Source organism: Colobus angolensis, unplaced genomic scaffold (assembly GCF_000951035.1).
Source record: "Colobus angolensis palliatus isolate OR3802 unplaced genomic scaffold, Cang.pa_1.0 Scaffold57, whole genome shotgun sequence".
Lineage (NCBI taxonomy): Eukaryota > Metazoa > Chordata > Mammalia > Primates > Cercopithecidae > Colobus > Colobus angolensis.
The window spans coordinates 1,514,731-1,528,805 of NW_012119265.1; the positions used below are offsets into that span (position 1 = coordinate 1,514,731).

General features: G+C 41.7%; 1 protein-coding gene across 4 annotated transcripts in view; it reads right to left on the reverse strand.

Moving 5' to 3' along the window:
* The window catches only part of DDHD1 (DDHD domain containing 1), a 120,340-nt gene extending 106,272 nt beyond the window's left edge, over positions 1-14,068 (reverse strand). For all 4 annotated transcript variants that reach the window (XM_011961816.1, XM_011961814.1, XM_011961815.1 and 1 more), the window contains exon 1: positions 13,052-14,068. In XM_011961816.1, the coding sequence (XP_011817206.1) occupies positions 13,052-13,886 (835 nt within the window). In that variant the 5' untranslated portion in view covers positions 13,887-14,068. The remainder of the gene's footprint in view (positions 1-13,051) is intronic.
* Between the last annotated feature and the right edge of the window lie 7 nt (positions 14,069-14,075).

Sequence of the window (14,075 nt, forward strand, 5' to 3'; positions counted from 1 at the left end):
CTGCTGCTAGAAAAGCAACAACTAAAGAACCATAGAAGCTGGGAAAAGGTAACAGAAGAAAACAAAAATAAAAACAAAACACACACACACCCCCACATAGGCAAACTATCAGAGGCAGGAAATTGTCCTGAGCCTAGAAGATGAGGTCATTCACGGCTGAGGTAGGGCAGAATTGCTGAGAAGGCTCCACTCTTGAGACCCAGAGACACTGTGCCTAAGAATAAGGCAGAAACAGAACAACAGAGAATGTCCCTTCCACACACTCGCCCATACCATCACCACCAAGTTAGGGAGTTAGTTTCATCTATTTCTGGGGGAGAGTAAAAGTGTGAAGAACCTTCTTTGAGATAAAGGTGGAAAGGGAAAACCTGATGCTAAGAACAAAGCAGACCTGAAGGAAAATCCTTGGTGAACCAGCCCTCTAGGTATGGTAATGCTATGGGAATTTAAAGCCTGTGGTGCACTGATAGTAACTACAGCAATAATGAAAGCCAAATGCAGATCAACTCCCAACTAGGTTGCTCAATCCCCCACACTAAATGTCTAGCAAAATACAAGATGTGTCTTGGGCATTACTTGAACCTGGGAGGCAGGGGTTGCAGTGAGCTGAGATCGCACCACTGCACTCCAGCCTGGGCAACAGTGAGACCCTGTCTCAAAAAAACAGAAAAAACAAAAAACAAGGCATGCCTATTTCTAGGCATAAATACTCTACTACCCAACACAAGATGTCCAGCTTTACATTAAATTATGAGACATTCAAAGAAGATGGGAGAAACCAACCCACTGTCAAGAGACCACACACACACACAAAAAACTCAACAGACCCAAACCAGAAATGCCCACAGATGCTGGAACTATTAGAAAAATTAAAATAACTATGATCAAAACACTAAAGGCTCTAGTGGAAAAGGTAAACAACATGTATAATTAGATGAGAAAACAAGAGAGTCAAACAGAAATGCCAGAAACTAGAAAAATGGTAAGATAGATAAAGAATACCTTTGATCAACAAGCTGAGGAAAGCATCAGTAAACTCAAAAATAAGTTAATAAAAATTACGCAAATGGAAATACAAAGGAAAAAAAAGAGGGGGCGAAAAAAATTAAACAGAGCATCCATGAGCTGGGGAGCTGTATCAAACGATCTAACATATATAGGTAATTGAAATACAAAAAGCTTAGAAAGGCTGGGTGCAGTGGCTCACGCCTGTAATCACAGCACTTTGGGAAGTCGAGGTGGGCAGAGCACCTGAGGTCAGGAGTTTAAGACCAGCCTGGTGGTCTTAAATGAGACATGGTGAAACCCCATCTCTACTAAAAATACAAAAATTAGCCAAGTGTGGTGTTGTGTGCCTATAATCCCAGCTACTTGGGAGGCTTAGGCAGGAGAATTGCTTGAACCTGGGAGGCAGAGGTGGCATGAGCTGAAATTGTTCTACTGTTCTCCAGCAGAGCGAGACTTTGTCTCAAAAAACAACCAACCAACCAACCAACCAACCAAAAAAACCCAGGGAACACAAACCAAGATAAATATGAAAAAGTATCCCTAAAAACTAATATTAAAGATAGAAGAGAATCATTAAACAAACTCCAATCCCAAAGAAGGAAGGAAAAGAGAAGAAAGGGAATGAAGAACAAAGGGGACAAATAGAAAATTAGTAGCAGGATGTTCATTTAAAAATCAAACTTGGCATTAATCATACTAAATGTAAATGGTCTAAAATGCCAATTAAAAGGTAGAGGTTGCCAGAATAAATGTTAAAAAGCAAGACTGAACAGATAGGTAAAGACGCATACAGGTTTAAAAGTAAAAGGGCAGGAAAAGATATAAATTACGAATACTAATCAAAAGGAATCTAGAGTGGCTATATTAGTATCAAATAAAGTAGACTTCAACAAAAGAAACATTACCAGAGATAAAGGGGGATATTTCAAAGTGATAAAGGCATTATTTCATCAAAAGGATGTAATAATCCTAAATGTATACACATCTATAAACAGAGCTTTGAAATACATCAAACAAAAAACAAAATAACTTTATTAACAGGCTAACTACATCCACAATTACAGTTGGAGACTTCATCCTTCTCCTCACTCACAAAATAATACAGAAGATCAATAAGATACAGAAATTTTAAATTAGAAGGACAGTGTGGCAATACATAGGTAGAAAGAACAATGGAGATTAAATAAAACTACCCATTTGCCAGAAGAAGGTTAACTCCCCTAGAATCTCTAGAAATGCAACCTTGGACTGACTGAACTGGTAATTCTCTGAGTGTAAGTGAAAACAAGTGAAGATGAGGCAGCTTCCAGCCATTTAGACTAGGGGGTTTATGAACCAACAGAATTACCAAAGTAAGGTCTTCGAACCCCTTGCAAATAGAATTTCTTCTATTAAAGAGAAAGATTCTCTGGCCCTAGCTCAGATCTCTTGTACCAAATCTCCAGGGATAAGATCTGAGAATCTATATTTTAACAATCTTCCCAGTAACTGTTACACTCAATTAAATCTGCAAACTACTGGTTACACAAAAGTGCTAGAAATTAACAACACAGGTTGCCATTCTGCAGAGGCAATCAGAGGCTGAAGAGTATTCCACTGCCTTCATCTTACCTAGAAAGGTCTACATTTTCTTCAAACTCAGAGTTCAAAGGGGGAATTAAGGTGAAGTACGAAACTTCACTGTGACTCCCAGTACTCTTGGAGTGATTAAGTAGTTTTAAGATGAGTACACGAAAATATATATAGTACATGTATGTGTGTACGTATGTGTATATATCAAGTATAGGCTGAAGTAATTTTGATAGAGTCATAGCTTTCCACCCTTCCCCCTAACTCCAAATAGAACAGGTTTACCACATTTTTTTTTTTAATTTCCAGAAGATAGGCTTCTAGTTCAAGAGCAAATATACCAGCCTGGCTTAGCTAATGCTTATTGACCTAGGTACTGTGCTAAGCATTCTGCATATATGTACTTCAATGAAATCTTAATAATAATAATCACCTGATAATAACTCTTGGCAGCAGGAATGATCCCCCTTTACAAAGGAGAAACAAATTAGGCCACAGAGATTATAACTTGCGCGAAGGCATATAGCTATGGTAAATCAAGGATTCAAACTAAGGGAATTTGACAACAAAGATCTGTTTATCTGTTCCCACGTGGTTTTTATTGCCAATGCTGGATAAGGAATGGCTGCCATGTCCTTTGGCTAAGGAGAGATTCAAGATTATTTTATACTGTTAAATTTTACACTAAGTGCCAGAACCTAGCTGCCATTCTTACTACTACTGGTTTAACTGCAGATCAATTAAGAGAATTCTCATAGTTTTCATGCTAAGGTCTCTGTCATAAGAAGAATTGTTGGCCATTTTTTTCTTGCCAGCATGGCAAAAAAACAAAAAACAAAAAACAAGAACATTACTGGCTTTGCCTTAACTGAAAACTGAGCAGTCTTTTAGAAAACTGTAAAGTTCTCTATTTTATCAAAAATCCTGGTAGCTGGGAGAGTCCTCTAAACAAGCTCTGGGGATAAAGTTGGTATCTCTCACATTTGGTGACAGGATCTGCATAGCAACAAAAGCAGATGCTCAAGAATTTAGAATGCTTTTACAGGAAAGAATTCCTCCTTTCTCATAGGCAATAGATTTGTAAGAGAATGACTGGTGAACTCCTTCCAGGTCCAAGCCAGAACTCAAGACAGCACCAACCTTTCTGGGGCCTGAGAGACCAGACAAAAATCACAGCTTCTCACAAACGCAGGCAATAGTTACAGAGAAACTAGGGCTGTGCCCATTTGAGAGTTGATTATCAAGATGGCAGGCCAAGAATATGCCATGTGAGGAAAGAGACTACAAATTGAAACAAGAGAGCAAAGAATGTCAAGCAGATTGGAAATTTGGAAGGATTGAACAGGCAAGGAAGATGGAGAAACAATCATAGCTAACAGTTTTATAGAACTTACTATTCATCATGGGATATTTTTAAGATCTTTAAATATTTTACCTATTGAAAACAATCACAAGAGGTAGATATTATTATCCACATTTTATAGAAGAAGAAAGTAAGACACAGGGAATTTCAGTTGCTCAAGGTCACAGTGTACAGCAGAGCTGGGATTTGAGCCAAGACTGGATCCAGTGGTCCTTGACATTCTTAGAACACTATACAATGTTGCCTCCCTAGAAAAACCAGTAAGAATTGAAATGGAGGTGGCAGAGATGAAACTGATGAACTGTGGTAAGGTGAGTGGTGATTTGAAAACAAATGCTGTAAACCATGTTTGTTAGAAATGCTTGTTCCTCGGTGCTGTACAGAAATAGCTCTTGAACATAAATTTAATTTCCTCAGCAAGGCCATTCTTACTTTCTGCAGAAAGCGTACACTCGCCAGCAGTTTTGCCATGACAGTACGCGGAACCAAGGAGACAGGGTCATTTATAACCTGACGCGTTCATCTTACTGCTGTGTCTGGTTTCTATTGGCTGGAACGGGACTTCATATTCTGTATTTGTCCTGATTGGCTAGCAACTTAGAACTTTTTAAAAGAAGCAAAGGCAGAGGAGAGCAAAGGAAGGAGGAAGTAACTTGTGGAATGCTGAGAAAAGTAAAAACACCTTCAAATAAGGAAGAGGAACAGGTTATGACTTAATGCTTGCTTGGACCAGTATAAGCATGCGAGGGCAAATATTTAGGCTAAATTGTAGGAGCTAAGAACATAAAGTACATTGATTTCTTTATTACGGCTAGCAGATGTTTATGAAAGTTAGCACAGGTCTTTGAATAAATTTTGCTTCTAAGAGAAATTACTCTTCATTCTTAATTAGATGGGGAGGAAAGTCTTTGAAGAAGAACTTCTTTACTTTTTACAAGGTTCAACCTTTATGTGTGGCCTATCATACTCCTTAACGGATTGTAGGTCTTTCCATAAAAGGCAGAATCCTGCCAGGCAATTAGAATTTCAAATGATTCAACCCAGTATTCAAAGATTAGGGGCATTCACTATACATGATATAGTTGCACCTGAGATATAGTTGTACCAAAACAAATGTAATAGATAATGTAGTTTATACAAAATAGCATAACAAGCTAAACAGTAAATAGGTTAAAGAATACACTGCAACTATATCCAACCAGATATTCTAAAATATAAAGTCCTAATATTTTCCAGTGAAAGGCAAAGAGCGGAATCATGGGTAACTTGTGCTAATCTTAAATAAGCAGAATAGTGATTGGCTATACAATGAGAACATTAAGCAAAGGCAAGTATCTTTTCCTAAATCTTACAGACAGGTACGCTTGTCTCATATGGTGTTAGCCATACAGGAAAGGTTCATTTCAGCAGCAGATAGCTACACTGGAAGAATAGGAGTCACTGAAAGTGCTTCAGCAACCACACTGAAATTTCCTCAGTTTGGGTGCTAAACAACATCTTTGGTTTGAAGTAGATTCTCTCTTTCCTACAAGTGTCTTTTGATTTACAGCAAAGACTTTGTTTAAAAAAATCATAAACAAACTTGGGTGCACTTAATGTTAACACATATACCAGATGTTAAATGCAAGTTTTACTGAAGGTCTACGTAGGTGTATCATGTACACATAAGATACCCTGGGCCTAGTTAGAAGCAATTCTACAGAATGAGAATAACGGACTCAGCCAATAAAACATGAACTAAAAGTTGCTATTAAGTAGTTGTAGTAAGTTGTAAAATGTAAGAGTGGGATTGCATTTAACTAAATATCTACACTAAGGCTTAGAAGTAATTCTGACTGCTCCCTGTGCATCATCTAAAATTACTGAGCAAAGGCCCGGCGCGATGGCTCACATTTGTAATCCCAGCACTTTGGGAGGCTGAGGCAGGTGGATCACCCGAGGTCAGGAGTTCAAGACCAGGCTTACCAACATGATGAAACCCCGTCTCCACTAAAAATACAAAACTTAGCCGGGGGGGACGGCGCAGGCCTGTGATCCCAGTCACTCAGGAGGCTGAGGCACGAGAATTGCTTGAACCCAGGAGGTGGAGGTTGCAGTGTGCCGAGATGGCGCCACTGCGCTCTAGCCTGGACGACGAAGGGAGACTCCGTCTCAACAATAATAAAAACATAACGTTACTGAGCAGAGCATTCCATGGCACATGCTTTAAAATCTTCAGTTTTAAGAAGCCTGGGTATGATGGATCATCCCTGTAGTCCCAGCACTGTGGGAGGCTGAGGCAGGAGGACTGCTTGAGCCCAGGAGTTTGAGAGCAGCCTGGGCAACATAGGAAGACCATGTCTCTACAAGTAATAATTTAAAAAATTAGCTGGGCATCGTGATGTGCACCTATGGTCTTAGCCTCTTTGAAGTCTGAGGTGGGAGGATTGCCTGAGCCTGGGAGGTCAAGGCTGCAGCGAGTTATGATCACTCCACTTTACTCTGGCCTAAGCGACAGAACAAAATCTTGTCTCAAAAAAAAAAAAGTTTTAACATAGTACAACTAGTTATTTGTCCCATATCATGTTTCTCAAAGGATATCCTACATCAATGTTCATAAAGATAGTCCACTGAGAAGCAGCCAGAGAGAATTAGTAATATCAGAGAGATTTCCATCCATATAGTTAATATTACATTCCAGCACATAAAAGCTTAATTCTCCATTATTTGGAAAAGCCATCCATTCAGATGGAATTTTTATTTCTCAAGGATTTTCCAGTATCTGAGGTCTCAGAATACAGAAAGAAGTACCAATAACAGTGTCATTTCCAAAGGGTGACCTGACCCCCGGCGGTCATTCAATAGACTTTATTTAAACATACAAGAGCAGTGATTATAAAGATTATCTAGAGATAGCTTAATGTAATAAGACATTAAAATAAACATTAATGGGCCAGGTGTGGTAGCGCATGCCTGTAATCCCAGCACTTTGGGAGGCTGAGGCAGGAAAATCACTTGAACCTGGGAGGCAGAGGTCTCAGTGAGCTGAGATTGTGCCATTGTACTCCAGCCTGGGTAATAAGAGCGAAACTCTGTCTCAAAACAAGCAAACAAACAAAGAAACAGGCTGGACACAGTGGCTCACAACTGTTATCCCAGCACTTTGGGAGGCCACAGTGGGTGGATAACTTGACATCAGGAGTTCAAGATCAGCCTGGTCAACATGGTGAAACTCCATCTCTACTAAAAATATAAAAATTAGCCGGGCATGGTGACACATGCCTATAGTCCCAGCTACTAGGGAGGCTGAGGCAGGAGAATCGCTTGAACCTGGGAGGCAGAGTTTGCAGTGCACTGAGATCACACCACTGTACTTCATCTTTGGCAACAGAATATCTCAAAAAAAAAAAAATTAATTAATGTATAATTCAATCTTGTTGACAATTTGCTGATGCTAAAAAGCAGTACATAAAATAGAATTACTTTCATATGATTATATCAATTTTGCTACTGTTTTTCTTCAGTTCTCTGGTACAGGCAAGTTCCAATTTTTTACCACCTTGAATTTCACTTGTCTCCTAATCTAGGAGTATCAGAAAGTATCTGCATTGTGGTTTTCATTCTATTAATTTACTCAATTATCAGTGATTCAACACTTCTTATGGGCACAATTTCCCTTTACCACTGTGGACACAAAAGAGTAGAACTGTAGATTACATATAGTAACTATAAAAAAATTTTTTCCTTGTTCTACTTTTTAACTGAACTTTTAGAGTGTATTGTGGAAAAAAAGAAGGGATTCTGTATATCTGTACCCTTCATCAATGCTGACAGTTTTTTTTTTTTTTGTATAACATGCACAGTTTAAATTCCAGTACATTCACGAAAAAACAAAGGTCTTAGGTCAGATTCCCTAGTTATTAGGAATTCCATAACTACGTACTTTCCCATTTTTTTGTCAATATTTTTCACCTTAGGCTTCCTGTGAATAATATGTTCTCCTTCTAGTTCTCCTCTCTGACTTCCACTGTACTCCCCCAGTGTCCATAATTTTCAGAGGATTCCTTGACCAGCACATCCAGACTTTTCTTGCTCTCTACAAAAAAGGATCAACTGTAGGTTCCAGACATCAAGGTTCTCAGCAAAATACAAACTATAAAGAGCGATATGGAGATAAAAGACCCAAAATAAAATTTGGAAGAGAGAAGCATACACAAGATCTCTTTTATAAGAAAAGGGTAAAAGAGGAAAGAAAAGCAGAGGGGGTTTACAGGGGTAAGAAAACCACAATGATTGCTCTAAGTATTTGCATAAAGCACTTGCAAACCATGCATTATAACATTTTGGCCATATATAAGGTGAATCAATAACTGATATTAGATCAGTTTTTAAAGTAATGACGCATTTCAAAGGGAAAGAGAAGCCCCAGATGCCATGGTCAGGTGCCAGGTCCTGCCCTCCATACATGTCACTATCCATTCACATCCTTGTTCTGTTTTAGCAGGTCACTGTGCATTCTAAAACGCACTCTAAAGCAGATTTGATCTGGGATGAGGTGGGTTCTCAGAAAAGAAAACTGGGGCCTTGGTACTGTAAACCTGAGCAGTCAGGGTTCAATGCAGTCCAAGGCTGCTTTCCAATCCAGGCTAGTGGGGGATAACACAGTTATAAAGGAAAGATAAAAGTCTCCCAACACTTTTTCAGGGTCAGGCACTATCCCTATAGTCCTGCTTTATTGGAGACAGAAATTGATCAAAAAAAGAGTGCCTTCTGACCCCGGGACTCCATTATTTTCCATGATGCCCTGTGCCACACAAAGGATTGTTGTTATGAATAACATGGTCACATCTACACCAAGTTTGTAAACATCATGTAATTAAGGGAAAAGCTCTAATTTTTTTTATCTCATTTTACTGGGAATATAATTTTCCCTTTGTTGCAATATACCACAAAACAACTGGTTTATTTCTAAAGCATGTGAAACTGAAAATGGTTTAAAATTACAATAATGCAAGTAGTCTGCATAAGTATACCAGAAGGCGGGTGGTGACAGAAAAGAAATCTGTGGTTTATAGACTCCTGGATACTCCATATAAAAATGTGGTCAATAACTTTATTAATTTAGTCAATGAATAGAAATCACACAACCCCCTAGTGCAAATTGCACACATCACTGCCATCAGAATTGTTGAATTATTCCTTTTTTTTTTTTGAGATGGAGTCTTGCTCTTGTTGCCCAGGCTGGAGTGCAGTACCACGATCTCGGCTCACTGCAACAGCTACCTCCCAGGTTCAAGTGATTCTCCTGCTTCAGCCTGCCGAATGGCTAGGATTACAGGCACCAGGCACCCGCCACCACACCCGGCTAATTTTTGTACTTTTAGTAGAGACGGGGTTTCGCCATGTTGTCCAGACTGTCTCGAACTCCTGACCTCAGGTGATCCACCCACCTCAGCCTCCCAAAGTGCTGGGATTACAGGCGTGAGCCACCGTGCCCGGCCTAGAATTGTTGAATTATTCTAAGCTCATGAAATATCTCTAGAATGTTCCATATGCCTTCCCATCTGCTATTACTAAATGCTTTGGCCACTTTCTTGCCAATATTCCTTACAGACATTCTTTCACCTCTGATGAGGTACTGACTAATAACAAGAAATTGTGGGCACTCAACAACTGTGCACTGGTTAACTTTACTAACCTGTATGTGCACATCTAAAAATAAAGTGTATAGCTTTTTTGAGATCCACATATAGTTAACACCTAGTACAATGTGCCAACCACTGTAATAAGGATGTTACATGTAATAATCCTCAAAACAAGTCTATGAAATGAATACAAACAGGAAGAACACTGCGAACAAGAGAGCTCACAACCATTACTCAGCATTATTAGTTTTTATCTAGAATGTCCTCATGCAGCCAGAAGAATATCTAAACATACAATAAAACAAAAATAAGTTTACAATTTTTTTCATATGTAATAATATTGGCTCCTCATTAATAGAAGACAAATTCTGTTCTCCTTTCTGATTCATGTACCCCCAAATTAGTTCAAATTTTATCTGCTAGTCAAGTTCAAAAGGAAGAATAAAATAAAATCTTTCTTTTAGAATAGGTATAGCTAACTTGTTGGCCTTGACACCCAGATGCAGTGGGCTAAATTAGGACACAAAAATCTAAATGGCCAATGGATTCATACCACCATTCTACACAGGAACTTACTGGACTTTTTTTATTTTTAAACTCTTTTATTACCACTAACCAGACAGCTTCCAAAACAGCTAAAAAGGAAAAGTAAAATGTCAGCAAGTTCAAAAGCTGCAACATATAGTATGAGTTTTTCTATTTGAAGAAAGGCTGAAGAACCCATATGGGGACTGGACCCTCCTAGAAAGTGTGAAAACGTACACACAGAGACTTAAGAAACCAATTAAAGTTATATGAGATTCTGTGAGAAATGGCAAATTACAGGATAGATAAAAAGCACGATTGTGATTTTATTATAGCTCATATGAGGGCTTGGACATCCACAGGACTGTATCTTGTAGAGAATTATTTAGAAAATGCTAAAATAGAGATAAAAACAGGTGTTGCTCTTATGCTAGTTAACAAAAATTTATAAGCTATAATTGGCCTAATGGCTCTTTGCTTCAGGAAAGAAGACTGGAGAAAGATAAGTCCACATTACCTTTAGGTTAACTTTTGTAGGCTCCCACCAGTTCTCACTTGATTTATGACGCTAGCATTCTACTGATATTCTGCTTCCAACTCTCCAGCTCAACCTCTGCATTGTCATTAATCACATGTAAGTATAAAGAACCTTCTACTGTTTGGTTCTTCATTACTCACAGGATAAAGGCCAAACTCCTTAGTACTGCTTATCTACTCTGTCCGTTTTCCAGCTATTCTCCCAAATGTGCCATTCATGTGCAGGTGCCCCCTTCACAATCTCCATCCTGTCCCTGACCAAACACCAGCCTTCACATACCTCGGTCTCTGTGGTTGGTCAAAGCCCAAACCCAACCCCATGTGTCTCAGTGCCTGCAGGTGTAGACCTCACTTCCTTAAATGCCATGCAGTTTCAGACCTGTGTCCTTGTGTATGCGCCCATCTAGCTGGAATGCCCTTCCCTCTATTTCTCTGCTTCATTAAATTCATCCTGTAAGACTCTGTCTTAAATCTTCTGGGACGCTTTCCTGATATCCTCACCCTTGGATGGGTCAGAAGCTCTTTGCATACCGCACTGTATTCCCCCACTAGACTAATGAATGAACTGCTTCATCACTTTGTAGTTGAGTGACCTTGGACAAGCTCATTAATTTCGCTGAGCCCATTTCTTCATGTATATAATGTATTAATTTGCTATCACTGTAAAATAATGCATGTCAAAAACCATTTGTAAACAATGAGGCACCATGCGGGCATTAACAATTTTATCAAAAACCAAGAGAGCACACAGTATTCTTGGTGAATATACTTCAGTTTAATCTAAAGGTAAGATTCATCTCTCGGTTTCCGTCTCCTCTCCAAGGATACCCTGTATTTTTATCCAACCTTCTGACTCCACTAAGTCTTGGTACTTCTATCTTCAGGAAAAAAAATATATGATGATGTTTAAGTCATTTGAAGGAAACACCGAGCAGGAAGCTCTGAAAGGGTAAGGATTTTCCTTTTCCCCATCTTTCTTAATGCCTTCACAAGAGTACCGTTATGGACATACAAATACTCTGAATATGAAAGAACTGAATGAATATAAACATACCCTGTCTTTAGTGAGCTTATAATCTAAAAAAGTGAATGATGTAACAGATCTCACTGAATCTGACCTTATAAAAATGGTAATAAATGCCTTTAGTATCATCTTAATGTGCAGTAAATTAAATTTCCTGCTATTATTTTATTTGGTGATTTGACACACGTTGGAATTGCTATCTTAGTAAGTCACGCTTAACATATGAATGTTTTAACATTATCAGAATCACTGATGCAATTCAATACCTAGTTATTGAATATGTATTACACTAGGCCCTATCAGAGTACAAAGGTAAAGGTGATGGGCTCTGCCGATGGTAAGGTGCTAAACATACAGAAAGGAAGCTGTCATCAATCCATCTAATTAACAGAGGGCAGAGTGCTGTATGGAGGATTTAAGGGTTGTGACAATCATTGAAGACACCTGAGTGAGGGCATTGGGCCCATGAAAATTAAAAGTGTATATTACATACAATACTGGTGGTAAATAACTTCTGTGACTATTGAATATCTACTATAGATTACATATGTAGTATCTGCTGCATGCACTGGCAGATATTTATGGTCACCTTCTTCCTATTCAACTATAAACCCATCTGTGTTGTTGTCTAATAAATACTGTTAACACTCGTATCACACGTAAGTACCAACCATAGTTCCAAGCCCTTGAGGTATATTTTCTACTTTCACAACAATCCCACGAGGTAGGTACAATTTCTCCCCTTTTACAGATGAGGAAGACGAGGCACAGAAATAGTAATTTTTCAAGGTTAAGATGCAAAGACGAAAATATGTAAATGAGGACCTAAGAGACAGAATCCAGTCTTCCATCGAGGGAGCGGAGCCGCTTGACAAAGCTGCTTCACGCGGTGCTTTCCACCTCTCTCGGAACACACCCAGTGGGAACAACCTATCTCCTTTCCCGCCAGGGATTCTTTTTCTTTTCCTGAATCCATAACTAAGCTGTTGATTCTCGAGCAGATCCTCTCAAACCTTCCTACTCCAGAAGACGTGCCGCTATTTAAATCATAAGCTGTTCAGGGTAAATGAGACTGAACCAGATCTCCAGGTGGACAAAGCTGGTAGGATCACGAAATTAAACCTCGGGCTGCGGATCCGTTCCTGGATCACTTCCAGGGGATCGCAGCAGCTCCCGGCTCACCCAGGAGGCGCTACCCCCGAAGGTATCCAGTCCTCCTGACCTCAGGCAGCTTGGGTTTTGCCGTCTGCTCGTTTACCCTTCACCTGCCGACGCTCCAAGCGCAATCACCATTCTGCCCCGGACAAACGCCAGGCCTCACGCTCCTCCCTCTTCGCGGCGACCAGTCCCAAACCCACACCGGGACAGCCCGTCCCGCCCTAACCCTGGCCCGCTACTCACGGTTCCAGTACACCGGGTAGCACTCTCCTTGGGTCACATCCACCTCGTAGAGGCCACCCCGCACGCACACAGGCTCGATGTTCACCAGTTCCACCATCTCGGGCTCGTGCCCCGTCGTACTCTGGCAGAAGCCACAGGCGCGGTCCTCATCGTCATCTTCTCCGGAACTGGAGGCTGGGCCCGCGGGGGAGCATACATGGTCGCCGTCCCGGTCCTCGCCCTGGCGCCGGGCACCCGTGGCCTGCAGCAGGGTCCGGAAAGCGAGCTCGATGCGGAGCGAGTCGTAGCCAATGAAGGGCTTCCAGGTCTTCTTGTCCTCCTTGTAGAACCAGCGTACCTCCTCCGGGCCCAGCTCCGTCACTACCTCATAGCGGTGCCGGGCCGCCGGGCCGCCAAGCCGGGTACGTTTCCTTTCCCCGGGGACCCCTCCTGTCGCCCCGCAGCCCCCCGAGTTCGTCGGGACCAGCGGAGGCTGCTGCGGCGGGTGCAGCGACAAGGAGCTGCCGCCGCCGCCGCTCTCGCCCTCGCTGTAGTAGCGCAGCGAGGAGCCCGACTCAGCGGAGCTGAAGTCATAGTTCTCGTCACTGAGGCAGGGGTCCAGCGCCAGGTGGTGGTTGTGGTCCTCGGTGCCCGGCGCCAAATGCAGCCCGGGTTCCCCGCGAAGCAGGGCCAAGGGCACGTCGCCGTCGCTCGGGTCCCCGCCGGGCAGGTGCTCGAAGCAGCAGACGCCGCCGCCGAACGCCGGCCCCGCGTCTGAGCCCAGTTCCCAGGGGCCGCCACCGCCTCGGCCGTTATGCTCGGGGCTCCGCGGGGACCCGCGGCCCGGGTAATTCATGCTGTGGAGACGCCGCCGGCTGCCCGGCGGCGCGCGGAGCCGTGACCCCCAGCGCTTCCGCCACACATTCAACGCCGCCGCCCTCTCCACTCAGAGTTTTTAATCTTTCAAATCCCGACCCGAGCTGCGGCGGCAGCGGCAGCCGCTCCGCCCCAACGAGACCCGCATCCGCCGCAGCCGCGTTCTGCA